The sequence below is a fragment of the Harpia harpyja genome, chromosome Z (genome assembly GCF_026419915.1).
Source record: "Harpia harpyja isolate bHarHar1 chromosome Z, bHarHar1 primary haplotype, whole genome shotgun sequence".
Classification (NCBI taxonomy): Eukaryota; Metazoa; Chordata; class Aves; order Accipitriformes; family Accipitridae; genus Harpia; species Harpia harpyja.
In genome coordinates this window covers 92,911,230-92,937,953 of record NC_068969.1, presented here as the reverse complement: position 1 = coordinate 92,937,953, position 26,724 = coordinate 92,911,230, and the positions used below count along the sequence as shown (strand labels likewise).

Sequence of the window (26,724 nt, the reverse complement as noted above, 5' to 3'; positions counted from 1 at the left end):
GGTAGTGACATGGGAAGTTTTGTTTGCTTGAGGCTCCAATGTCAACTGGATTTTGAGCTTAAGATTACATATTTGCAAGTGTTTAGATCTGTACCAGAATCCTTTCACCTTGGGCATTTCAAGTTTTGTGCATTAGCTCTTAAACTTTTGAAGGACTAAACCCCCGGCGGCTCTCGCGGGAGAGGCTGACGCGGCGTGGGCGTTGCCAGGGGCAACCGCGGGAGATTTGAACGCGGCGTAACGGTCAGCAGCGTTCAGTCAGCGGCGAGGCCAGCAGAGGCAACGGTAAGTCGGCGGCTAAGCGCTAGATTGAGGCGGACAGGGAGGTTCCCGAGGCCCGGGAGCGCCGGGGAAGGGCGGAGGGACCCGGCCGGAGCCGGCGGCTCTCGCGGGAGAGGCTGACGCGGCGTGGGCGTTGCCAGGGGCAACCGCGGGAGATTTGAACGCCCCTGAGGAGCGCCGGCGACCAGGACGGGCAAACAGGGCGTGGCGCGTCAGAAAGTTTGCGCAGTCAGGGCGTGCAGGTAGGGCGCAGCCCCCCCTGTTCCCAGCTCGAGCAGGGTGCTTAGGTGGTGGGTGTCGGCCCAGAGGGAGACCCAGGTATGGTTGCCACTCGGGGGAAAGCCATTGTTAGGAAAAATATGGCAACGCAGACAGAGGTCCCATGTAAACATGCAGCTGTCCAGGTCTCTGGCTGCAGGGAGTGCCTGAGTCTATCAGAAACGATGGAGGTCAGCGGGGACACCTCTTGTGTGAGGTGTGACCAGGTGAGTGATTTGCTCAGCCTGGTGGTAGAGCTGAAGGAGGAAGTGGAAAGGTTGAGGAGTATCAGGGAGTGTGAGAGGGAGATAGATTGGTGGGCCCACACCCTACCATCCCTGAGGCAGGGGCAGCAGATGGAGGCTCCGCAAGAATCAGAGGTTCCCCTGTCCTCCTGCCATCAGGCAGGAGGGGACCTAAGAGATGGAGGGGAATGGATACAGGTCCCTGCTCGGGGAGGCAGGCGAATCTGCTCCCAGTCTCCCTCACCTTCCCAGTTGCCCCTACTCAACAGGTATGGGGCTCTGGAACTTGAGGACCAGGCCAGTGAAGATCAGGGTGTAGATGAAGCCCTATCTAGGGAGGTGCCTAAGCCCAGTCGGGCATCCCCACGCATTCTCACATCCTCTGAAAAAAGAAAAAGGAGGGTAATTGTTGTAGGCGACTCCCTCTTAAGGGGGACAGAGGGCCCGATATGCAGACCTGAACCATCCCACCGGGAAGTCTGCTGCCTCCCTGGGGCCCGGGTAAAAGACATTACCAGGAAACTCCCTGATCTGGTTCGGACCTCTGATTATTACCCATTGCTAGTTGTGCAGGTTGGCAGTGATGAGATTGCAGCGAGGAATCCAAAGGCAATCAAAAGGGATTTCAGGGCACTGGGACGATTAGTGGAAAGATCGGGAGCACAGGTAGTGTTTTCCTCAATCCCTTCAGTGGCAGGGAAGTACACTGAAAGGAACAGGAAAACACACCTGGTCAATAAGTGGCTCAGAGGCTGGTGCCATAGGTGGAATTTTGGGTTTTTTGATCATGGGGAGACTTACACAGCACCGGGCTTGCTAGCGACAGATGGTGTCCAGCTGTCTCAAAGGGGTAAGGGAATCCTTGCTCATGAGATGGCAGGACTCATAGAAAGGGCTTTAAACTAGGTTCGAAGGGGGCAAGGGATAAAACTAGGTGCACCAGAGATGAGCCTGGGGGCAGCGTGCCGATGTTAGGGGTGGATTCGATGACCCAGCTCAAATGCATCTATGCCAACGCACGCAGCATGGGCAATAAACAGGAGGAGCTGGAAGCCATTGTGCAGCAGGATAGATATGACTTAGTCGCCATCACAAAAACATGGTGGGATGACTCCCATGACTGGAGTGCTGCAATGGATGGCTACAAGCTCTTCAGAAGGGACAGGCAAGGTAGAAGAGGTGGTGGGGTGGCTCTTTATGTTAGGGAATGTTTTGACTGTTCAGAGCTACACGATTCTGATGACAAGGTGGAGTGCTTATGGGTGAGGGTGAGAGGGAAAGCCAATAAGACAGATATTGTGCTGGGAGTCTGTTATAGACCGCCTGACCAGGTTGAAGAGACGGATGAATCGTTCTACAAGCGGCTGGCAGTAGTCTCAGAATCATGTGCCCTTGTCCTTGTGGGGGACTTTAACTTTCCAGACATCTGCTGGAAATACAACACAGCAGTGAGTAAACAATCTAGGAGGTTCCTGGAGTGTGTGGAAGATAACTTCTTGACACAGCTGGTGGGTGAGCCAACCAGGGGAGGAGCCTTGCTAGACCTGTTGTTTACGAACAGGGAAGGACTGGTGGGAGGTGTGATGGTTGGAGGCTGTCTTGGGATTAGTGACCATGAAATGGTAGAATTTTCAATTCTTGGTGAGGCAAAGAAGGTGGTCAGCAAAACCACCGCTATGGACTTCCGGAGGGCTAACTTTGGCCTCTTCAAGGCACTGGTTGAGAGAGTCCCTTGGGAGACAGTCCTGAAGGGCAAAGGGGTCCAGGAGGGATGGACATTCTTTAAAAAGGAAATCTTAATGGCTCAGGACCAGGCTATTCCCATGTGCCGCAAGTCAAACCGCCGAGGAAAATGACCGGCCTGGCTGAATGGGGAGCTTTTGCTAGGACTTAAGAAAAAAAGGAGAGTTTATAATCTCTGGAGGAAAGGGCGGGCAACTTGGGAGGAGTACAGGGATCTTGTTAGATCATACAGAGAGAAAATTAGAAAGGCGAAAGCTCAGCTGGAACTAAATCTGGCCACTATCGTAAGGGACAACAAAAAATGTTTTTACAAATATGTTAACAGTAAAAAGAATCCCAAGGAGAATATCTATCCTTTAATGGATACAGAAGGGAACGTAGCAACCAGTGATGAGGAAAAGGCCAAGGTACTTAATGCCTTCTTTGCCTCAGTCTTTAATAGTGAGTCCAGTCATCCTCAGGGTACTCCACCCCATGAGCTGGAAGGTAAGGATGAAGAGCATAACATACCCCCCTTAATCCAGGAGGAATTAGTTAGGGACCTGCTACGCCATCTGGACACTCACAAATCTATGGGACCTGATGGGATCCATCCAAGAGTACTGAAGGAACTGGCTGAGGTCCTTGCCAAGCCACTCTCTATCATCTATCAGCGTTCCTGGTCAACAGGGGAGGTCCCAGAGGACTGGAGGCTTGCCAATGTGACTCCCATTTATAAGAAGGGTCGGAAGGAGGATCCGGGGAACTACAGGCCTGTCAGCCTGACCTCGGTACCGGGAAAGATTATGGAACGGTTTGTTTTGAAAGCACTCACACGGCAAGTCCAGGATAAGAGGGGGATCAGGCCCAGGCAGCATGGGTTTACGAAAGGCAGGTCCTGCTTGACCAACCTGATCTCCTTCTATGACCAGGTGACGCGCCTAGTGGATGAGGGAAAGGCTGTCGATGTTATTTTCCTAGACTTCAGCAAGGCCTTTGACACTGTCTCTCATGGCATACTCCTTGAGAAGCTGGCGTCTTGTGGCCTGGATAAGTGCACTATTCACTGGGTGAAAAACTGGCTGGATGGCCGAGCCCAGTGGGTAGTGGTGAATGGGGTGAAATCCAGTTGGCGGCGGGTCACGAGTGGTGTTCCCCAGGGCTCGGTGTTGGGCCCTGTTCTGTTTAATATCTTTATTGATGATTTGGATGAGGGGATTGAGTGCACCCTCAGCAAGTTTGCAGATGACACCAAGTTGGGAGGCAGGGTCGATCTGCTTGAGGGTAGGGAGGCTCTACAAAGAGATCTGGACAGGCTGGATCGATGGGCTGAGGCCAATTGTATGAAGTTTAACAAGGCCAAGTGCCGGGTCCTGCACTTCGGTCACAGCAACCCCATGCAATGCTACAGGCTTGGGGAAGAGTGGCTGGAAAGCTGCCTGGCAGAGAAAGACCTGGGTGTGCTGGTTGACAGCCGGCTGAATATGAGCCAGCAGTGTGCCCAGGTGGCCAAGAAGGCCAATCGCATCCTAGCCTGTATCAGGAACAGTGTGGCCAGCAGGAACAGGGATGTGGTTGTTCCCCTGTACTCGGCACTGGTGAGGCCGCACCTCGAGTACTGTGTTCAGTTTTGGGCCCCTCACTACAGGAAAGACATTGAGCTGCTTGAGCATGTCCAGAGAAGGGCAACGAAGTTGGTGAGGGGCCTTGAGCACAAGTCTTATGAGGAGTGGCTGAGGGATCTGGGGTTGTTCAGTCTAGAAAAGAGGAGGCTGAGGGGAGACCTTATCGCTCTCTACAACTACCTGAAAGGGGGTTGTAGTGAGGTGGGTGCTGGTCTCTTCTGTCAGGTGTCTGGAGATAGGACAAGAGGAAATGGCCTCAAGTTGAGGCAAGGGGGATTTAGGTTAGATATTAGGAAAAATTTTTTTACTGAGAGGGTTGTCAAACATTGGAATGGGCTGCCCAGGGAAGTGGTTGATTCACCATCCCTGGAGGTATTCAGAAAGCGAGTGGACAGGGTACTCCAGGGCATGGTTTAGGGGGCATGGTTAATGGTTGGACTCGATGATCTTGAAGGTCTTTTCCAACCGAAATGATTCTATGATTCTATGATTCTATGATTCTATTCAGTTTTGAATGATGGTCAAAGAATGCCAGCTCTTTGCAGCATGAAAGGAGGGGGGTTTTGAAGTATAGAAGAAAATTCTGTGTGTGCAGGTTACAGTCTGATCTTTTTTCGCTTTTCACTCTTCTTGTCTGAAGTATTCCAGCCTCTTTTCTTGTAGGGAACATTTTGGGGTTTTTTTTTCCCTCTTTGATGCTCTGTACCTGTGCAGGTGCTTGCCATGCCCAGTGTGGCTACACGTATCAGTCCATGGTCTGTTAACACAGAAGCCTACAGAAGTAGGAGTCACCATTATAAATCATAAACCCCCTTTGTAACCCCAGCAATGCTATCTAACCCAGTAACTCTTGTCAGGCACTTTCAGTGGACCTCTTGTCCAAGAATGCTGGGATAAGGTCCTGGCATATGATTCCTAGGTATTTGCGTGTCTAATTTTTTGACCAAATCAGGCTGAAGCCAAAGGGGAAAGTGCAGGAAGAACTTTCCCTATTCTGCCAGTGAAGGTCCTAATAATAAATGGGGAGTGGTGTTTTGAGATACTAGTGCTTTAATGGCCTATTCCGAGAGCAGCCTCTGGGCACTGTGTTAAATCATCTGCAGAATGGACTTTTAAATACAAATTTTGGGAGCTCTTTGTCATCTGCACAATGTGGGCTTTCCTCTTGATGATTTTTGAGCAGGGGTTGATAAGAGCAGGTGAGTTTCTGATTCACCTGGAAAGCAAACAACCTAGGCCTGAGTCATGAAAGAGGTTGCAGTTGTTAGCAAAAGAGAGCTTGCAGCTTCTCTGCTTTACCTTTTAAACAAGCTGCTACTAAAGGTAGGATAGGAATTATTAGGAAATTCATTTTCGGTGATGCAAAAGAGAGTGCCGCAGAAACCTTCCACCGAAGGTTTGACTCTGATGGATAAATCTAGTGCTTCAAGACTGTATACAAGTGATGAAATAATTGCAAGGAGAAGTTGGGTCTTAATATATACTGAAATATGTAGGGATTTCTGAATATGTAGGGATAAACCGTTGGCACTACTTAAGCTTGTATGATAGTGGAACTAATACAGGGTCATGTTACTAGACAAGCACGGTTGGATCAGTATAATTTTTCTTGACTATAATGTGAAGTTGTAAAAACTCCTGAAGTCTACCATACTTTTTGGTTTGTGGTGCGCTTAATGGTAAAGCTTGGTCTGTCTAGAAAGTTGTACTTTGTGTGCCTGACAGCAAATCTAAAATTGCTAGTTGAGCTACTTCTTAATAAATGAAGCCCCGAATGTTGTGGTTTTGGAACTGATGTGAACCTAGGAGGGAGACTGACCCCAGAATACGCTTTCTAAATGCCAGGATGTCTTCAGATAATGTGGAAGGGAAGAGTGCAGTGGTTCCTCTTCCCTAGAGAAACTTCAGAGGAACCCTCATGAAAGTGGGTTGTGCTTGGAAGGCAGGAGAAAAACACATGTAAGAATAAAGTTTAAGAAACAATTATTTCTCCCAGCACCTTGTAAACTTTCCCCCGAGGTTTCTTTTGAGTTGGATTTAGGACTTTGGCATTGAAAGGAAGAAGTGAGTACCTTCAAGGTATGGGAAAAGGAGCCTTGCTGAATTTTAAAGATCTTCTTTTCATGTTCCCAAGGCTACCAAAACCCCCTCATTTCTTTTGATAATATCCTTAAGTATTACCTTTCTCTTACTGTGATCTCTGGCTTTCCCTGACACAGTCTTCTGAAGAGTCTTGCTGAGAGCTCTGATCCTGAGGTGGGACCTGACAGCAACACAGGTGTCCCCCTTCTGTTTGCACCACATGCCTTTTCTCTGGGAGGGATGCGGGCAAGTCCTGCAAAGATCTGATGGAGCAGGCTCTTAAGGTAGTCCAGAGCCTGGGGGTGTGAATGTGCCTCTCCTGATCTGGATTTTTGACAGGCAACTTAACAGTGTAGATTTCTCGTGTAGTTAAATGTTGGCGTGAAATGAGAGGAGGAAGTGAGTGAATAGGTTGAGCATTTTATCCTCTTTTTCTTTCACTCCTTCAAGTCTTTACATCTTGGGGCATACATCTTCCAGTCAGTGTACTCTCTGGGCTTGGTTTTCCTGCTCTGCTCCCAGAGAATTAGAAGGGAGGGAGGGGTCTGCCTTTCTCCAATAACCTCAGTTGTGACAGGCTGTTAAGTGACTTGGTGAACACGTACAGCCTGAGCAACTAGTAAGATGTCACTTGTGTCCAATCTGCCATTTTTCATGACTCTTCCGTCTTGTCTGCAGAAGCTGGAATGCTTTCCTTCTCTGGAGTCAGATGGCTTTGCAAGACAGATGTGACTGGAATAGCATGCTGCTGTTTGAGCAGTTGTCTTTTAGATTAATCAGGCAGAGGATAACTGTCAACTGAGACAGTCTCAGGACCCTCAAGCTCATGATTCAGCAAAGGTTATGGTGCTGAGTTTGTGACATGCAGACACTCTGATGATCAGGCACTTTGAGATTTTCTGTCAACATTCATCTCAACAGATGATTGTTTTTCTGACTGGACCGTGTGCTGACTTAAGGGACTGTTCTCTCAGTAGTGATGCTAACTCTAGTTACTGCTGTTGTGAAGACACATGTCTGTCTGCTGGCTGGCAGGGACTGCACCCTCACTGGGGTTCATGTCAAACATCTCAGGATATCTTTCAGCAGTCTGTTCCTGAATATTTCTAGAACTTTAACTAAATGAGCAGAATGGAAAAGAAATCTGAGATCAGATTTCTATCTTGTGCTTCATTATAAAAATAAGTGGCTTACAGGCTGTGCATCAGGAGCTGCATGCCCTGAGGTCATTGTTCCGAAGATAAAACACCTGACAGTGCCAGTAGTCTTATGAGAGCAGTAAAGAGAAGCATATCTACAATACAAACTAGAGAACAGTGAAGACTCAAATGGTAAGGTGAAAGTGTTTAAAAAAAAAAAAAAAATTAGACACTGAGGTTTGCATTGCTTCATTCCTGGTTCTTCTTTGCCTAACACTGGCCTCAAGCTGCTTCCTTTCTTGTACTTAGGCCACTTCCAGTAAATTAATTTAATTTCTGTAATCACAGAAAATAGCATCCTTCATGGAAGCACAGCAGGCAATTGTGAAGACATGTGCCAGAGAGCTTGGATGCAGTGGAGGATCCTGACAGAAACTCAGCTGCCTGAAAAGGGGGATAAATGGGCTCAAGTGAAGCAGTCTGGTAGGGAGGGAATTGCCTTTTCCCTCCCCTCATTGCTTCCTCCCTGCTTCCTCCAACACCTGTGCAGTTTCTCCCCTCCCTGCCATTTTGGGGAAGGTATGAGTATGGAAACTCTGAACCAGGAGCCTGAGCTAAGGTGTTAGGAACTTCTAAAGGTTACTATTTTTATGAAATGCTGTTGCAGAGAAAATAATTGTGTTAGTTTTGGCTTGCTGTTGAGTCAGAATTTCTGACAGTGCTGTATTTCTTAATGAGGCTATAATGTGTGTTTGCAACTACAGCATGGTAGTAGCCTGAAAGAGATTTATTTCTTTCACGTTCTTCAGCAGTCACTCCTGGAGAGCCCGTTGTTTCATGTTACTCTTGCGTGAACTCCAGGTATGCCGGCAATGTGAGACGTGAAGCTGTAGGAAAGGCAGTTTTATTGACAGCCTTTGTATGGGGCGTGAACAAATGTGCGACGCTCTGGGTCTTGCTGCAGTTCTACACCTTTGTACCTACAAAAATAGATGCAGCAGTAGTATTACTGGTGAGAGGATGGCTTTGGGAGTCTAGGCTGTTTGCCTCAATATAAAGGACAATTTAGTGTGGTTACATTTCTTATTAAATAGATAATGCTAATTGTGCTAGTTCCTGTATCATTTTGTAAAATGAGAGCATGCATGCAAACTGTATTTCCTTTGTTGGAAAACCTTGCCAAGGTTGGTCATTTTATTGTCTTTGGACAGCGAAGTGTGTACTTGTTAATAGGAAAGAATTCTGGATCCTATATTCCCTGGATGGGCAGGAGCTCTAAGCACTGTGGAAGTGGTAGTCCTATGGAGTAGATCCCTGCCTGAATCTGGATTCCTTGGTTTATGGGAGAGTTGGGCTTTATAAAAGGCGCCTTAAAGTGTTTGGGACTGGCTTCTTCCCGGGGAGGAATGTGCTGCAGAAATGTTCCGTGGAGTTACTCCCAGCTGAGTAACTTTGGTAGGGTATGCTGCTGATCAATTAGATGCTGGGAGTCTTCAGAAAAACCAAATATTAAAGCTAAACTCTGCCAAGTCTTTATTCTCTTGAAATTACATACTTAAACATTATTATTATTTTTTTAACATACAAAATATGGTCTTGCTTTCCCAAATGGGTCTTGTCTTGGAAACCACTAACTAGTGCGTGTGAGGAAACATTTAAGTCTTAACCAAAGGAAGCTTGGTGAAGACTGAAGTACAAGTAATTGTGGGGTAGCTTTGAGATTCAAAGTTGTTTGCTGTCCTGTCTGTATGCTACTTACTGAGGCTGACTGTTACCAATCATTTTCTGAAGCTGCTATGCAAATAAAGACAAGGTCACTAAGAAACCAATTTGTGTATCCCAGTTGCTCTGCTTTTCCTTAACAACTTTTGCTATATCTTTATTCTAAACTCCAAGAGGCGAGTGCAGCCCTCTTAGTGAAAGAAACAAGTCTGAAGAATTTTTATAGCTACTGATCCTCTCAGTGTGTTGGAGGAGAAGACCCTGTTGGCCATTTTTACGCTTTTGGAAGTTTACTGGTAAAACATGCAGGACTGCTGGGATCCTTCTGGGAAAGTATGTTTTTGCACATAGAGTGTTGAAGGAAAAAACTTTAGAAGTGTGTCCTCCTGGGTTTTTTTTTGTTCTTTTTTTTTTTTAAATAAATAGTGCTCCAGTAGCCAAATGATAAAACTAGAACTTGAATTTCCCCATTCCTAGCCTTGCCTCTCTTACTTTGTCCTAAGATGAAACAAGTTTAAATACTCTCTTGATCCAACCGAAGGGTAGGTTTATGGAGGGATGCACTGACTTCAATGCTGCAGAGGTTTTTTGGGGGTTAAACCTGGGCTTTGGCTTAAAATGATTCAATGTTTTTCTTTTTGTGAAATAGTTTTATTAAATAACTTTTACATTCAGTATTAAAAATGTCCAGTTAATAGAGTAGTTGAACATCAATAAAAACTAGGTTAACTCCCACAGTGGTATGTAGTCACACAAGTCATAAATTTCAAAGCTTTTAGCACTGCGTGTTTTTCCTTGTGGACTCTCGTTAGTATGGCTTAGCAAGATTGTTTTATTTGCAATTTAGGCTGTGGTTTCCTGGATTACAGTCTGCTATCTATCAGAATAAAAGAAATCAACTAAAATGAAGTGAAATTTTACCGTAGGTAATACAGATATATTCAAACAAGATGCTATTTGTATATATGAATGAAACTAATGAAGTGTCCCTGATTTCATGTTAGATACTAACAAACTGCTTCTGCCTATACTTGAGAGAGCCTGAAAAATTAGATTGTGTGACTTAAAGAAGTTGTCTTCAGCCTTTCTTTGTATGTATGACATACGGTTGATGCCAGCATGTCAACTGTTTGAATGGAAAAGTGTTGGTTTCCAGACAACTTTGACTTACACTCCTCATCCCTCACTCTGGTCTTGAGTACTTTTGAATAAAATGTCCATTTTCAAATCTGTGCTGTTTTGTCTTTTAGAGGCTTTAGATTTCTATAAACTGGCAAATTTCTAAACCATAGAAATGGCAGTATCTTTGCCTCCTAATAGCTATAGTTTGTTTCCAGCTTTTGAAGTGGTAAAAATACTTCTGTATTTTGAAGCTACCAGTGTGGAATTGCTCTAGTCCATAATCTCTGCCTGTAAGTGGACACAGGTAAAAGGACTACGTGTGATTTCAAGTTTTCAACATTGACTTAGACAACTTTTGTTTTATGAAAGATGCAGGGTCCCATTATTTTGAATAAGAGGACATAACCCTGAGAATACAGGATGTGGTGTGTTGCTCACTTGAAGTGAGGGCACAGTGCTGATTTACAAGTTGATTAAAAGGTACACAGTCCATGCTGCCTTACAGACATGAGGAATCCTAGTAGACCCCTAGTAGACCCTGATAACAGAGGTGTGTTTATGGTGGTTGTCCTGCTTTTGATAGCACTCCCGTTTCACTAGTGGAAAGTGGAAAAAAAGTCGAAATAACTCTAACACGTTGTGAAACATCATGGGTAGAATTGTACTTTGTTTTATTAAATCAGGTTACTTTAGCAAAATATTATTAGAAAACCCTTCTAATTCAAAGGTTACTGCCATGTTGCAGACATTGTAGTGCTTCTGTGCTGAGTTCTACACTCTAGCCATTTTCATGAAACTGTCATTAAATTGCTTATACTCAAGAGATTCATGGTGATATCAAAGTAATCAACTGCTACAACTTAGTATACGACTAATCCTTGTAATTTAGAGAGTTCTAAGTCATACTGAACTTTTAAGAAAGTGTGTGTAAATCTCTGAGGTGAAATGATCTATAAATAAAACTCTAAAACCTATACAGCTAAATCTTCTTTTGCTGTTAATTTTAGGTTTTCTGTACGAGGATGAAGAAACCAGAGCAGCTCTAAACTGTAAAGACAAACGCAGTCATTGTTTTGATTTGGATGCTTTTTACATGCCTGTCTGTTTTGTGCTCTTCCACATATACATACTGATGTCTGTTCTTTCAGATACAATGTGATACATTCTGCTATCATTTCCCTGCCTAATGGGACTTAATGTAGGATTTTTTTTTTTTAATCTAAGTAGGGATCTTTCCTTCTCCCACCCATCAGTGTAATTGTATTAAATAGCTACCTGTTTAATTGGAAAAGCCTGGATAAAAAGACCAGGATGAGCGAGGATAAGTCCACTTAATAAGTGTAGGTTTTACAATGAGGGTATTTAGAATGTATGGGCAGTTACTTGCTTAGATTACACAAAGAATTAAATAGAGGGGTGGAGTATTTAAAATCATCCCTTGTCACCTTTCTGGTTACATTCTCACATGGTCTTTGTGGTTTTTCTTAATTGTAATACTTCTTGAAGTCTTCAGGCTAAAAAAAAAAAGTCTTCCTTAAGCCAGATAGTGTTGATAAACACTTCTGGTAATGATAGACCTAGGTAAATTGTCTGAGACTGACAAATGGCAGCTGACAGAAGATGTGAAATGCAGTGGAGGCACTTAAAATTACAAACGTGGTTCTTGATTGTTGTCCTTAACTACAAATCTCTGCCAAATGCAAACTGGGTTGTGCTCTCCCCTTCCCCAGATACGCCTGCCCTTCTGATATTTTTTTGCTAATTGTGTTGGTGAGACTAAAGGAGAAGCATCTCAATCTCTGAATTCTGTGTTAGACGTCTAGGGTAAAACTATAAAGCTATCAAATGCCTTATTCTAGTTCACTTTCAAAACAGTTCAGGAAAAGGGTTTTTCATGGCAGCTATTGTTCAATAACTGCGCATAGTATCTTTCTCAGCACTGAACGGGAAGAAAGAGATCAAAAAGCCCTTGTCTGCAAGGTCTCTTGTGGCGAGGCTGCATTATTTAAAAACTTAGGAGCGTGTTAAAGGCAAACTCGGGGAAGACCTGCATTTTCTGGAACTGTATATGCTGCTTGTTAAGGTTAATTAAAAAATACGAGGAGATACACCTACTGGTAATTATTACTAATTTCTGCTCAAGTACACACATGCACATCACTGGTACATTGATCAAGTAAAGCGTTTCTTTCCTAAATCAGACTGTAAATTAACAATGCAACCCCTTCGCATAAATAATCTTGCTTTCATCTCACATTGATTTATGGATCAACTTCAGCTCCATTACATGCTGAGAACCTTTTATACCAAGCTCATTTCATCATGAGTTTCTCTCTTTTGTTTTGTACCTGCCTTGCATACGTGTGTTGTGATTCCCTTTGATATGTTACTCCTAATGAAAGTGATGCTGGATTTGAAGCTTTATATGGCGAAATGGATTATTTAATGTTTTAATGGTCTAAATAATGAATAATAAATCAAGAATAATTTTTTTTTCTTATTGTGTGTAAAGGTTATGTCTCCCATTCTTAAAACTGAAGTACTTGTGAATTGCTGTCGCTGGAATGCATGGTTACACTTAACAGTGCTTGGTAGTGCTTATTAGAAAGCTGCATTACAAATGTGTTTTCCATTAGTCAGAGGAATAAGTTAATGAGTAGGAATTCTGTAAGTGGCTGAGTAGGTCCCTCAAATGCTGCATGATGGTCAAGATGCTCTCACTGTGCTTGGAGTGGCGATTGTTCAGAGTGGCTTGTTACGGGGAGCTGGTCAGTGGAATGAGGAATGTTTCACCTTGCATTTTTATTTTTAATTTCGCTATAACTGAGGGAAAAGTGAGACCTAATTGAGCATGGATGGAGCAGATAGACTTGAATAAACAATTAGTTTTCTGAGGCCTCCAATGCGATAGAATAAATGAAGCCTTTATAGGTCATCTAGGAGCTCATTGGTGAATGTGAATGGAAATAGATTTTATAAAGAATGAAACTGCTTTCACTTCATTAGTATTCATGGTATAACAAAAATAACCCCCTCTTTCCAGAGATATGTATTCTCCTCTGAATTATTTTTTTTCATGAGACGAATGATGATGGTGTCAACAGCTGATGAAGATGAATAGGTCTCTTTCTTATGATATCAATTTATTTTTTTTTGCAATTGAAAGTGACTTTGAAGGTTAGTTTTATTGAATTTTCATCCTCCTAGTTAAAGAGCCAGGAAAAATCTTTCTTAAAAACCTGTGTATGAGCAGCAGCATTGGAAATGTTTGAAGTAAGGTGTGCATGTAGATGCCTGCATATACATGGATATGTATATATACATATTTCCATGCATTTGTCATGGCTTTCTTGTGCTGTAAAAAGCATCATTAAAATAATTAAGGGTGAAAATTCTGCCTGTGGTGTCTAGAAATATCAAAGTTCTTTTCTGTTTTGCTGTGTAGCTAATTTCTCCTTTCACTGAGAAATTAAAGAAATAGTGTGGCTAGTTTGATATTTTTCTCTACAGCAGAACATAGTGCATAGGATTGCTAATGCTACTAATAGCTCTGCATATGGTAGTAAGAAAATGAATATAGCCATAGAATATTAAAGAACAAAAATCTTCCAGAAAAGAGGCTTTATGCAAGGGAAAGTGAGAAAATACTACTTTGGGTCATGTAATTTTTTTTTTAGTAATGCATGATGTTGATAACTTTCATTTAAACTTGTTGATATTTGGTTCCTAGTGTTTCAGTTGAAAACTTGGTTGTCTTTGTTCTCTTCCACTTCTTAGGAGTAGGTAAATCAGGGAAACCAAAACAAGCCCCCTGAAGTGTGTGCTTTGTGTTAGGCAGATGTGATTTTTGCAGTGTACTCCGCCATGCCCTGCGAAGTTGTGTCTGTGTGGGCACAAAGCAGAGGTCAGCCACCACTGCTCCTCAGCATCCATGGACCTGCTGGAAGGAGCAGGACTGCTGAAGTGCTTGTGCCAATGCCTACGCCTTAAACCTGCAGCGTCTTGTCATTCCTGAAATGTTGTTGTGTGTATGGGTGTTTCTCCTTCTTTAACACTGCAAGCATGCAGGTTTCCAGTTGTTGTCCCTTTGCCCCAGCACAGATGGGTTTCCAGACCCTGGCAGCTGCCCACCAGGGTTGGGATTTGGGTTATGCCCCTGGTTTCCTCCCTAACTGAAGCAGGGGTGTTTGAGCAGCTTTCTGCCGGCTTTTTCTTGCTGCCTCCTGGCTACTCACTGATTCTTTTGCAGCAGGCAGATGTGGCAGTAGTCACTGACAGCAAATTTCAACACACTGAAACATTTTTTCCTGCCAAGATGGCCAGCAGGACGGGGACAGGAAGGGAGTATCCTTCCTGCTGCATAGTGGTGGCATGCACTGCTGCACATCTGGGCAGCAAAGGGTAGGTTTTCTTTTTTTTATCTTCTTTTTTCAGATCCCTTTTAAAACTCTGGAAGTGAAGGTGAAATGTGAGCATGCTTCCTGATGCTCAGGCAGTGCTCAGGAGTTGTACCCCTACAGAAACGGGAATTTTTTCTCGATGGTATACTTAAAACAGAGCTGAGTGTGTTAGACAGACCCCTCAAACCCTACTCTCTGTTTTTGTGGTTTTTTTGGATTAAATTATCAAACAAACTTTCTTACAGAACCTGCTATGTTGAGTCTAATCCCTCTGTGTCCTTCCTAGTAGGCTGACCTGTTGAGCTGCTGCAGCTTCATATTGGCTAGCAGCCTGTGTGTGATGCTTTGACTTCTCTTGCTTTTCAAGAGTGTTGGCAGTTTTCCTTGGGTCGGAAATGAAGTGATGATTTTTTTTTTTTTTTTTTTTTTGTCAGAAGCAAAGGCCTTTGTACATCATGTGCGTTCCTGAGAAGATACCTGTATGACTGTCAGACTAAAAAGAAAGTCTTGACGCTAGCAGCAAGTGCCCTATGTGATCCCCTTTAACCAGGAGTTGAGCTATATTTATATATATTTATTTAGAACTATGTTCTGATTTTTGGCTCTTGTTGTAGTGCCTTATAAGAGATCTACAGAACCTGCTATTTGTTAATAGTTTTCTTAATGTTCATTAAAGCCGGGTGAATAAATCCAAGGAGACTTAGGGCAGGCTGAGTTGTTGGTAGCAGTGCTCCCTGGAAGGGGAGCAGTCTGTCCGTCCATCTGTGTGTACAGAGCTGGCACGCAGGAATCTTTCAAGAACTGAAGGACTTGATCATACTGTAATAAAACTGTTCCATCTTAACCAGGGTAAAGTAATAATTGGCTCAGACAGCAGTGTGTATGCATATTTATAGGCCACTTCTTGGCCTTGTACAATACTGTGAAAGCCATGCTTCATCTTCTGCACAATCATGTGTAAATGTGTTTGTGAAAAAGCGTTGGATGCAAGTTGATTTTTTTTTAACATAGCTATAGCTGATTCTTCGTATTCCTCTGAGTTGTATTTATTTTTTTACTTTCAATTGGCCAGAGGTCAGATTTGTTTTAAAGAAAAATGCAACTGTTTTAAGGCAAATTTGCATTTCTAGAATGGATGTGAAGTGGGTAGCAAAATAATGTGGATATATCTCTATTGATCCTTAGCAGAATTCTTAAAATATTCCTGTACTACCTAGGCTATGATAGGTAGGAACATGCTACAGAAAAGCATCATGAACTTTGTTCATGGTTTCTGTTTATTTATACAACATCATATATTCAGCATAATACACTAGACAATTTTGAACAGTGACTTGAGTTTTAAGCATTGTGTTTGTATGTATATGTAGCATGTAAAATCAATAATGTGATGTCCTCCCAGTTTTTCTATGATGGTATCTTCCCTAGCATTCCCCCTCTCTTAAGCCCTTTTATATTTTCTTATTTTTAGGTGGAGCTTGAGTGACTCTAGTCATACATACCTTTATTATGATTGGTGTAAAATCTCCTCGCTTTACTTTTAAAGGTATATGCTAGAGAAAATTCAGAGTGCATGCTCAGTTGAGGGGTGGTCGCACCTTGGAGGCAGGTAGCTTTTGGGATGGAGGTGTGTTTTGGTATTATAATGAGATTATAATGAGCAAAGTTCACCCAGAGAACATGATTTAGCGTGTCACTACTCCAGAACTGGGCACTTACGGTATATATCAGAAGTAAGACAATAGTGTTGACTGAACACCATTGTTTCACCTCCTTGCTTCAGTGCATTTAATGCAGGGACCTTCCATTCTTGTTCAGTAGTTCAAGTTCTCCATCCCTGCAGTGATCACAGAGCCTGGCTGTGGTGCTCCACTCTGCTCTACCCTCTGTGTTGTTTCTCTTAGAGTCAGCATACCAAGCTCCCCTGGTGTTGCTAACATCTAAGGTTGCAGGTTATATTGCTTAGGGAATTGTTATGGAACAGATTCCTTGCATATCCACTGCATTCCACCCTGGAGGTTCACCTTCCCTTAAGAGGGGGGGGACATACCAATAAGTCACCTCCAGCAATCATTCCACAGTGCCAGAGGAGGGAATGCCCCTGCAGCCCATGGTAGGCTGTCCCCCTGCAGCCCATGGAGGTGAGCAGGGGAGCAGATGCCCACCTGCAGCGCGGGGAGAACCCCATGCCAGAGGAGGTGGATGCCCCTGGAGATGACCATGACTCCGTGGGAAAGCCTGTGCTGGAGCAGTCTGTGCCTGAAGGACTGCAGCCCGCGGAAAGGACCCACACTGGAGCAGTTCGTGGACAACTGCAGCCTGTGGGAAGGACTCACATTGGAGAATTTTGTGGAGAACTGTCTCCTGTGGGAGAGACCCCACACTGGAGCAGGGGCAGAGTGAGGAGTCCTCCCTCTGAGGAGGAAGGACCAGCAGAGACAATGTGTGGCGAACTGACCCGAACCCCCATTCCCCATCCGCCTGTGCTGCTGGTGGGGAGAAGGTAGAGAAAATCGGGAGTGGAGTTAAGCCTGGGAAGGAGGGAGGGGTGAGGGGAAGGTGTTTTAAGATTTGGTTTTACTTCCCATTATCCTTTTTTTTTATTTGAGTGGTAGTAAATTAAATTGGTTCTGTTTTTTCCCCAAGTTGAATCTGTTTTTTGCCCATGACTGAAAGTGGTGAGTCATCCCTCCCTGTCCTTGTCTCGACCCATGAGCTTTTCTTCATATTTTCTCCTCCTCATCTTGGGGGGGGGGGGGGGAGGAGTAAGCAAGCGGTTTTGTGGTGCTTTGTTGCCGGCTGGACTTAAGCTATGACAGAAGGGGTGCTAGTTTTTTGAGAAGTATTTCATTTTATCTCTGTGCAGAATTAGGTTATTTGTGATTCTCTGTTCTGCAAAGCAGAGGCTGCTCTAAGATCTGTGAATATTCAGAATAATTGCACAGTTCTGTAAACCCTACTCAAAACTGAGGTGGGTTGATATTGCTTGTGGGCAAAGGGAATGTAGAAGATTCCAACCATCAGCTGATTTAATTGGAACTGCTAACGATCTCATTCAGCTATTGGGTTTGATGCAGGTTAGTGGAGACTCCTGTGTACCCCCAGATTGCACCCCCACACAGGATCCTTCAAAAGCTGATGTTGTGACCAAAAGCAGTGGAGCTGCTCCTCACAGATGTGAGTTACTGCAGGATATCTGCTGGAAATTTGTTTTCACCTCTGCTTGTGATGGTACTGCAAGACAGACCTCTTGGGCATCTACACTACCCCATTGTAGTGTCTCCTCTTCAAGTCTAATTTGGTTCTACTGAATTCTTGTCAAGCATCTGAAGTAATTAAAGTGCACTGTGCTATTAATTGGCTAAAATGTCTTTTTTATCAAATTCTAAGATGCCTTTTGGCTTTTGGAAGATACAGTCCTATCCATTAATAAGATCATATTCAGTGTTGCTCTCTGTGTCAGTGCAGCTAATCAAAACTCACGTATCTGTGCCAAATTTAATTAGACTTAGGGAGAATATTTAAGTGATAAGAACATACTTCTCCCACATACCCAGCTGAAGTAAGTTCGTATAGTTGGCCTCAAAAAAAGTGCTTTGCTGGGCTATTATGTTTCAGTATCTGTGCTTAAAATGCTTGTAAAGGAGCCAGATAGAGAGGCAGCATGCTGAGAGAAACCCAGTGTAAATAATGGGAAGAAACAGGTTGATCTATGTTCCTAGCAGTCTGCTTTGCTACAAAGGGTCAATCACTGTTGAACTTGTGGTGGGTCTTAACTGGCCTCAGAAGCATGCTTGCTTCTGGCATGGCTTATATCTGGAGATGCAACAGATGAGAGGGGTGTGTTAGGTTTGTGAAGCCATGCTCCACTTAAGCATTTAGCTTTACAAAGATGAGAGTTTTTATGGAACAACTGAATATCTTTTTACCACCAGGTGGACTCCCTTACTTTTGTCTGCATGGGACTGGAACATGATGCTTTCCATTCTTGCTTCTTTAAACATCTGGATAGGTATGACGTGATTTGGCATATTTGATGACAACATAGTAGTAGAATTTTATTTTGGGACTCGTGGTTGATAATGAAAAAAACTAAGCAGTAAAAATACGCTAGATATTTTCTGCTTTCAGTGCGCTATATGTGAGAGTTTTCAGGTGATATATCTCTCTTGGATTGGTGCCTGACTGGGGGAGGCTTAAAATGGGTGACAGCACACAGCCATTTTATGGAAACTTTAGGATTTAATGTGCATATATGACATGACCTGAGGTAGAGTGGAGTTGTGCAGCATTCAAGAGGAATAAATTAAAATGCTTAATAGAATATCTTTGTTCATATTTTTAAGACTAAATACTTGACCTGTATTTCCCAGTTTCTGTGGAAATGGGAGTATTGCCTATGGATTGATTAGGGGAGGTTGGGGGTGAAGTATTTTGGACAATAAAACTATACTGGATGTTTCAAGAAAAGGTGGAGCTGAGCAGATGAGTTCAGTTCTCATTTCAGTTTAATTTTTATTGAGAAAAAAGCCCACCCCATGTTGCAACAAATCTCAACAGCTCAGAATAGCTTATTTTCCTTATCCTAATGTTATCAGTGTGATTGTGTTATCTTAGCTTCATTCACCTTCTTGTACCACGGATTTCCTCTCCTGAAATCCATTATTTTCTTTCTGGCTGCCTCACATCTCATTATGTACTCGGCTCAAATTGTACTGCTAAACACTGATGCTAGGTCTTATTTTGAACCAGTTGTCATGTCCTTAATTTTCATAAGGAGATGTGGGCTGACATACTTGATGTGACTACTTGATGATAAAATTATCAAGCAGAGAATTCATTCTATCTGTAGAATAAATACATGACGGTAGACAGCTGGATCTAATGCTCCTGGGTTTTTTTTAAAACATGAAGATAATCCTTTCTGAGTAGGTGAGCTGTTAAAAGTCCATGGCTAGTACAGTGTGAGAATAATTTTCTTTAGAGGAATGTAGCTGATTCTATTCACACAGAAAATTAATAGCTTCAAAATATGGAAAAAAAAAATTATTTGAGGACAAATTGATTCAGTCCTGATTCCCTGGAGGAAATTCCTGTATAACTGGAGGAGACTGTCACTCAAATTCCATCCATGTTTCTATAGGATCTTTAAATCTACATGTAGAAGTCTATGGTAAGGATATTTTGATTATTCTATTCTATGTAATTTTTAAGCCATTCTCCTCTAATGATACTGTCTGTTCCTTTTTGTAAGGTTCATGGGAGGGAGGGGGTGTAAATAGGGTTTTGTGAAAGGTGTTATCTAAATTTTACAGTGCTTCTGTAGAAATTCATCATACCTACAACATAAACAGGCAGATTTTTTTATGGAATGTATGAAAAAATGGATTGAAAGAAATTAATTTTGTAGAACAGTACGTTCTGCATAGCTTGGAGTTTGCCATGTGTTTTCTGTCTTTCAAAGTGCCTTTGTCAAAAAGGAATTATTCAGTATTTAATGTTGGGGGAGGGAGAGTTTTTACATAAGTTAACTATCCATGCTTTGTGAATATTAACAGCAGAGACTGGTGGCGAGATGTGTGCTGATTAAAAATCCCTCTCTAAGCAACCTGTATGCACTCAATGGCTGACTTAACTCCCTTTGTACTATAGATACAGGACTGTCAAATATAGTTGTTTACATATACTTTAACTTAGCTGTTATGGGTCTTTTTGAAGTAGTGACTTTCTGAAGTAACTTCTCAAATTCTTTTATTCCCCTGCCCTGCAATTCCATAGACAAATGGAAAAACTGCCCACCGTTATCCCATTGCTCCCTAAGTCACTAACATTTCTTTAAAAAGAGTGTGGAGAGAAGTGTATGCTTGTAGCCTGAGTGCAGTAATAAGACAGTAGGCAGAGCATGTGATAGCCAAAACCTGAAAGCATAGAATCATAGAATCATTTAGGTTGGAAAAGACCCTTAAGATCATCAGTCCAACCGTTAACCTAAAACTGCCAACTCCACCACTAAATCATGTCCCTAAATGCCACATCTCCACCTCTTTTAAATACCTCCAGGGATGGTGACTCAACCACCTCCCTGGGCAGCCTGTTCCAGTGCTTGACAGCCCTTTTGGTGAGGAAATTTTTCCTAATAGCCAATCTAAACCTCCCCCGGCCCAACTTGAGGCCATTTCCTCTCGTCCTATCCTAGACAGATGAGCAGTAGTAGAAAGAGAGACCATCGTCAAATAAATCTTTCAAGGTGGATCTATGAAGATCATGTCATACATTAGGCAGAGAACGACATACTGGCCATGAAAGTGAACTCCTTTGCCATAGGGATTTCTCAAGTCCCATATACTTAGGTTAGACAAAAAAGAATAAAAATATCGTGAAACAGAAGTATCCTCTGTGCTAAATATAAAATTAAGTCATATGCCCTTCCTTAAAGCAGTTACAAATGCAGCTATTATGCCTTAGATAGTTATAACATGAATGTCTGTCTGTTGAGAACTGCCTGCAGGGATACAGCTATTGTATTTCTTGCAACTTGCTGTCAAGCAAGTTTCACTGAAAAAAAAAAAAAATGCAGCCAACCAAACCCTGATTCTCCTGTTGTGCTTGTGTGCCATACAACATCGACACATGTCCATGTAGCTAGTAAGCATGAAGTAAATACCAGTAGAATGATGGTTGTGGCTGGGCAAAACTATTTGATGTGCTGAGTAGAAGCAGCCTGAATAAAATTGTTCAAAGTATCTCTGGTAGAATTTCAACAGCCCTCATTTCTCAGCGTATTTGCTTTGATGTTGTCTTGCGGAGAGCAATGTCCAATCTGTAACTGATAAGACACACAGCCTGAACTTCCATAGTGTTCAGGTTCCCAGGAGGTCTTTCAAACAAGTATTAACAAGTTTGGATAGGTCTTGCTATTATTTATTTAAGCTTGTCACAATCTTCTTGCTGAACAATTATAGTGTCATTTTGGCTGAATTAACCACTTCGTGATTTGAATATGTGCCATGTTATACCTCTTCAGAATCAGCTGTGTGTTCCAAGGAAGCAGGACCTGATAAAATGTTCTATTGGTTTCACTTACTTGGACTTGAATGCTCTGCCTGGCAGGAGGGAAGGCTGTTTTGTAGAGGACAGAAAGCCTCTTCATCTGCTTCTTGTAGTAAGGTCTGAACGGGGGCTAGAAAGCCTCTCTGAGTTGAATCGGTTCATCTAGCACAAGAAGTTATTCAGGGGGAGCTTGCAAGCCTGGCTACTTTCTGCAGTGTATTTCTCTCATATTTCCCCAGCATCCAGAGTTGTTACGTCAATGCTGTTAAAGGGTATGTCCTTGTCTATTCTTCTCGGTCTACTACAACAGCAGTTACAATGTACAGACTCCTTTCAAATACACACTGTATGTTCTGTAGATCTTATTTTGCCCTTTAGAAGCAAAAGCAAGCCTTTGGATAGCTTCGAGAGATGCTTTGTTGATATATGTGTAATTGTTTCCATAAAGCAGGAGTTGGCCATCAATATGAAGATGTTAAATCTTGTATTTCCATTTTGTTTCTTTGTAGTGCTAGACCATATGTCTTTTGGTATAGTTGCTTCAGGTGATGAGACACTATTCCACTGTAGATCCAGCTGAAAACCAGCTGACAGATCTGTGTAAGTGTTGTCTACTATATTAAATTTGACTGTTCCCGTATTAAAAAGAACTTCTGCTCCCAAGAAACACTTGGTGAAACCTAATATTGCTGTGATATTTTGGGCCTTAATTTGTCATATGCAAGAATGCTTATTTTTGTTGTCGCCGTGTAATAGAATCACATTCTCCTTCAACAGAATCTGAATTTCACCCTGTTGTGCTTAAAAATGGAAAACTTCAGAAACTGCATTTCATTCCCGTGTTTCTCATGTCAGAGGATTGCATATGGACTTTCAAATTGAGGACATCATGTTGAAAAGTGTTGGTGGGAAGGATGTCTCCCCTCTTTCCCCTCCCTTTTTTTCTTCCCCAGTCCTGTTCCCAAGAACCTCAACATGTAGGATCACAGGCATAGCCAGTTTATGTGGGGTTAAAATTACTTCCTCCTGGCTGGTAGCTGCTGTCCCAGTGGCTAAGACGCAGTCCCCGGCTGTGCAGTGTCTCCTGCATTTCTGTGCAAGTCCTTGAAGAAGTTTGTATTGTTGAGAACTTGCGTGCCCAAAGTTGGTGCTGGAATTGTATCAAACAGAAATTTTAGTTGTGGTAGTCACTTAGCAGCAAGGAGGTACCTTTGGAAGAGAATGCTGGCAGGGCATTGGTGTTAAAATGACGAGCTAATGGGGGTTGATATTTAAACTGTCTTAGATTTCAAACATTATACTTTTCTGAAGCTGCCAGTTTGGACAGTGGAAAAGCATCTTAAGTATGAATTGAGGACCTGGATGATACTGTGCTGCTCTGTACTATAGCCCCATCTTAAAGTTTCTTCTGAAACCCTGAAAACTGTGGAAAAGGAGCACAGCTTAATTGGAAATAATGACTGTTGTAATTAGACTGCACGTTGTGGAATGCACAAGTCTGTTCACTGTGGGAGTGAGTTGAGCCGCCATGAAGGTTGTATACCTGCTTATAAGGGGAAAAGGTGGTAGGGTGGAAGATGCTAATTCTGTTGGGTAGACTTAAGTGCTAATGTGCAGGGAGCTTAGTGCATTTGTTGATGATTTTTTTTTCTTTTTTTTCTTTTTGCTGTTTATAAAGTTTTGATGAACCTCATGCCAGGAAAAAGATTTAAAATGTGGTTGATTGCTTTCAGATGTGAACCTGTTTTAAGAAAGTGCATGCATTTTTGCCAATAACTCACCTAAAGCCTTGATCTGATCATGCTGTTGTTAGATGCTTGGAGGCATTCGGAGTGCGGCATTGAGCAATGGTTGCTGTCCATCAGTCAGTGAGCAGTCAGAGTATTTGCTTATAGACTTAAGTGAAAGAGTCTCAAAATAATGTTCTTAGAAGCCAGCTGTTGTCAGTCATTGCCTTTTAAACTGATTTTTAAATTCACCTTGTGAGGTATCTTAGCACTTGGAAATAGAAATATGTGACACACCTGTGTTTGTGAAAGATAAATGGTAACAGTGGTCAATTAAATATTCTTTGTGACCCCAAAATGTCCTAATTTAGGAAATTGCTGAAGGCATGGGCTGTAAGTTCATCAGTTACTTCAGTCTGTCATGAACATGAATGAGTCTTAATATGTTGAGGAAGCAGATTCAGAAACCACTGTGTTTCTTGATGAACTGTATGTCTGTAAACACTTCCAATAAGCTGCAGATTTGATTAAAAAAAACCCCAAACTCAAACCACTAACTAACCTGAAATACTAAATACAAAAGAAACTCTAAATGTGGGATTCAAAATGCTTTGTGGGGCATACAGTACTTCGCTGTGGGACTAACTGTAAGCAAAAATGGGCTTCACTGTGCATCTTCATCAGTGACTATGGTGACCTTGACTCCTTCCTTTCAGTGGAAGGAGAGGATGAAGCAGTCGGGTATGCAGGTGATATGTAGATTATTGGCTGATAAGTCTCAGTACATGAACTGTAAAAATCTGAAAGACTTTGTGCTTGGCTTCCTAAAAAATTCTGGTAAGAATCAGGGTTTAAATGTTATAGAAAAACATTTGAGTGGTTTGCAAAATAGTGACACCATGTGACTGCACCAGTTTAAGGGGAAGGATGCTTGTGAAACTCTTTCTCCTTTGCTTACTCGCATCCGTGCTCTTTATTCCTTTGCCTGTATTTGCTTACTTGCTTTTTGTTTTGTTCTTATGAATTTAATCAACTACTGAGACATTAAATGCATCGTCAAAACCAGAGGGCTAAAATGTTGAGTAGGAATGATGACAGGAACAGAATTTGAAGAATGGGGCTCTGTATTTACACTTATTTCAAAGTCATTGTAAATGAATGCCTGTTTTATAAACAGGATAATTTAAATTTTTTTTTTTTTTTTTGTTCTTCCCACTGGTCTGTCTGTCAGTGTTTCCCTAGACTGGGCAGTGGCTTGCATTTTGATAGTACAGTGCCATCTAGTGACTGCTCACATGGTGCTGGGGAGAAATTGCCAAGGAAAATTGGTGGCAAGAGCAGATCTCATTGGTTGCAAGGTCAGATGGTTCACAACTGCAGAAAGGCTGCTTTATGGAAGGTCGAGTAAGCTGAAGTCAGATCCCTTGTACCTTGAGATGGGACCATTGCAAAAATTGCTCCTTGTGTGAGAGTGTGGTTGGAGGTGGTGTGAGCTATATAAAAGGAGGATGGCTTTCTTACACAGCCAGCCACAAAGCTGGCACCTGAAAAATTTTCAGTTTCAGTTAGCAATTTAATTACCTTAAGATCTTTGTAAACTCTTTTATTTTTCCCAAATGCTGTCATAATATTTAGGTAAAAGTAACTTAGATATTTTTCAGTGAAGGTAAGCATTTAAACAGTATATTTACATATTTTTTTTCTCTGTGTCTTTGCAGCTTGATCACATATTGTCCCCCCCACCTATGCCTTTTCGAAAATCCAGCAGTCCTGAAGTCTCTTCTGGCCCTGGAAAGTCTTCTAAATTTAAGAGGCAGCTGAGTGAAGATGGGAGACAGCTCAGAAGAGGAAGCCTTGGAGGAGGTCTGACTGGTGAGTTTGGGGTGTATGTAACATCACCTGGAGGTTTAGCAGCTGTGGAGCTGATAGCACCTTGAGCCCTGGTGTTTGCCTTGTGGCTGAACTCTTTGGGGGAGGTGTGAGCTCCACCTGGAGTTTCCATAAAGTCTATTCCACATGGGTTCCCTGGTTGTCAGTGGGGTGAGCTCATGTTTGAGGCTCTGCCCCCATGGGGTGCTGATAAATTGCCAAGCACAGCCTGAAAATGACCCATTTCTTGAAATCTTCAGGAATGTGGCATTTATCTTGCTGACTTAGTTTGGTGCTTTAAGGGTTGTTTGAGATGTGCTAGCGTGCATTCATCTATGGGATCACATACATCTTGTTTCCCCAAGGAGCTAAAGTGCACAGATGGTCCCTTTAGACTTGATTTCATTAAAGAAAAAGCAATTTGGCCTTGTTTATCTGGTGACATCTTTGCAGGGGAGGAGGGCCATTACCAGCTAGCTGCTGGCTGTGGACTGCAGCTTCTCAGTGGAGCCACGCAGAGGTCACAGGATGCTTGAGAAGGGCTCAAGTCCTCCCTGCCCTGATAGTGTCTGTGGAAGATGCCAGATGCTGAAATTGTGATTGTGTTCTGGGAGCTGTATGGCTGCGGTGCTCACTGAAGAGCAGTTGTTTGAGTGTGGAGTAAAATCAATGTGAAAGCATTGGAACAGGTTAACTGGCACTTGCTTGATGTATTTCAAGAAGGGAATTTTTAAATTCACTAGAATTTGGCAATTAAATATATTCCTGAAGTTCACAATTTCTAACAGTTTGAAGAATTTCTTATGAAGAACAGGATATCAAGTACTTGGTGAGGGAGACAATAGATTTCAGTGAGTTTAGTGGAAGGGATAAATTTGAGACTCAACATCTTGGTTTATCTGTTCAAGTGATGTTGATTGATATCAAAATCAAACAGGTGAAATTCAGGTTAGAGAAAGCTGAAATGGCATTTACTTGATGTGTCTGCCTTCTATCTCTAAATTCTGTACGTTGTTCAGAGGTGCTTTTGCTCAGGGATGAAAAATGGTGCCACAGTGGCTAGAGCTGACTATTCTGCCATAAGTGTCTGGGAGGTGCTTTTAAAGTATTTGATTTTCTCACTTCCTTCCCACCCCTTTAGCTGTCCTTATGCTGGAAGAAGCCCCAAGAAGCTATTGCAATACTTCTCTTTGTAATCAGTAGCTCAGAATCACCTACAACGCTTCTAATGAGTGACAAATAATTTTTTTTTTTACCTGAGTAACTTAAAAAATTAAACTGTCTCATACTTTATGTGAAGGAAGGACAGATACTGCTACAGGAACTTCTTGTGTTATATCAGCACATAATTGTTGCTGTGATTTTTAGTGTCACTAGGGTAAGATATGCTGTTTCCCTTGCAACTTCTTTTTTATGAAGAGTTGTGTTATGAGGATATCAGAAACAATGTAAGAGTATTTGTTATCTCTATGGGCTTTCAT

At 42.4% G+C, this 26,724-nt stretch overlaps 1 protein-coding gene across 6 annotated transcripts in view; it reads left to right on the top strand.

Annotated features, from left to right (window-relative positions):
- Nucleotides 1-26,724, top strand: part of MAST4 (microtubule associated serine/threonine kinase family member 4) — a 319,996-nt gene that overhangs the window by 44,401 nt on the left and 248,871 nt on the right. For all 6 annotated transcript variants that reach the window (XM_052776790.1, XM_052776788.1, XM_052776787.1 and 3 more), the window contains exon 2: nt 25,093-25,246. In XM_052776790.1, coding sequence (XP_052632750.1) covers nt 25,093-25,246 — 154 coding nt within the window. The remainder of the gene's footprint in view (nt 1-25,092; nt 25,247-26,724) is intronic.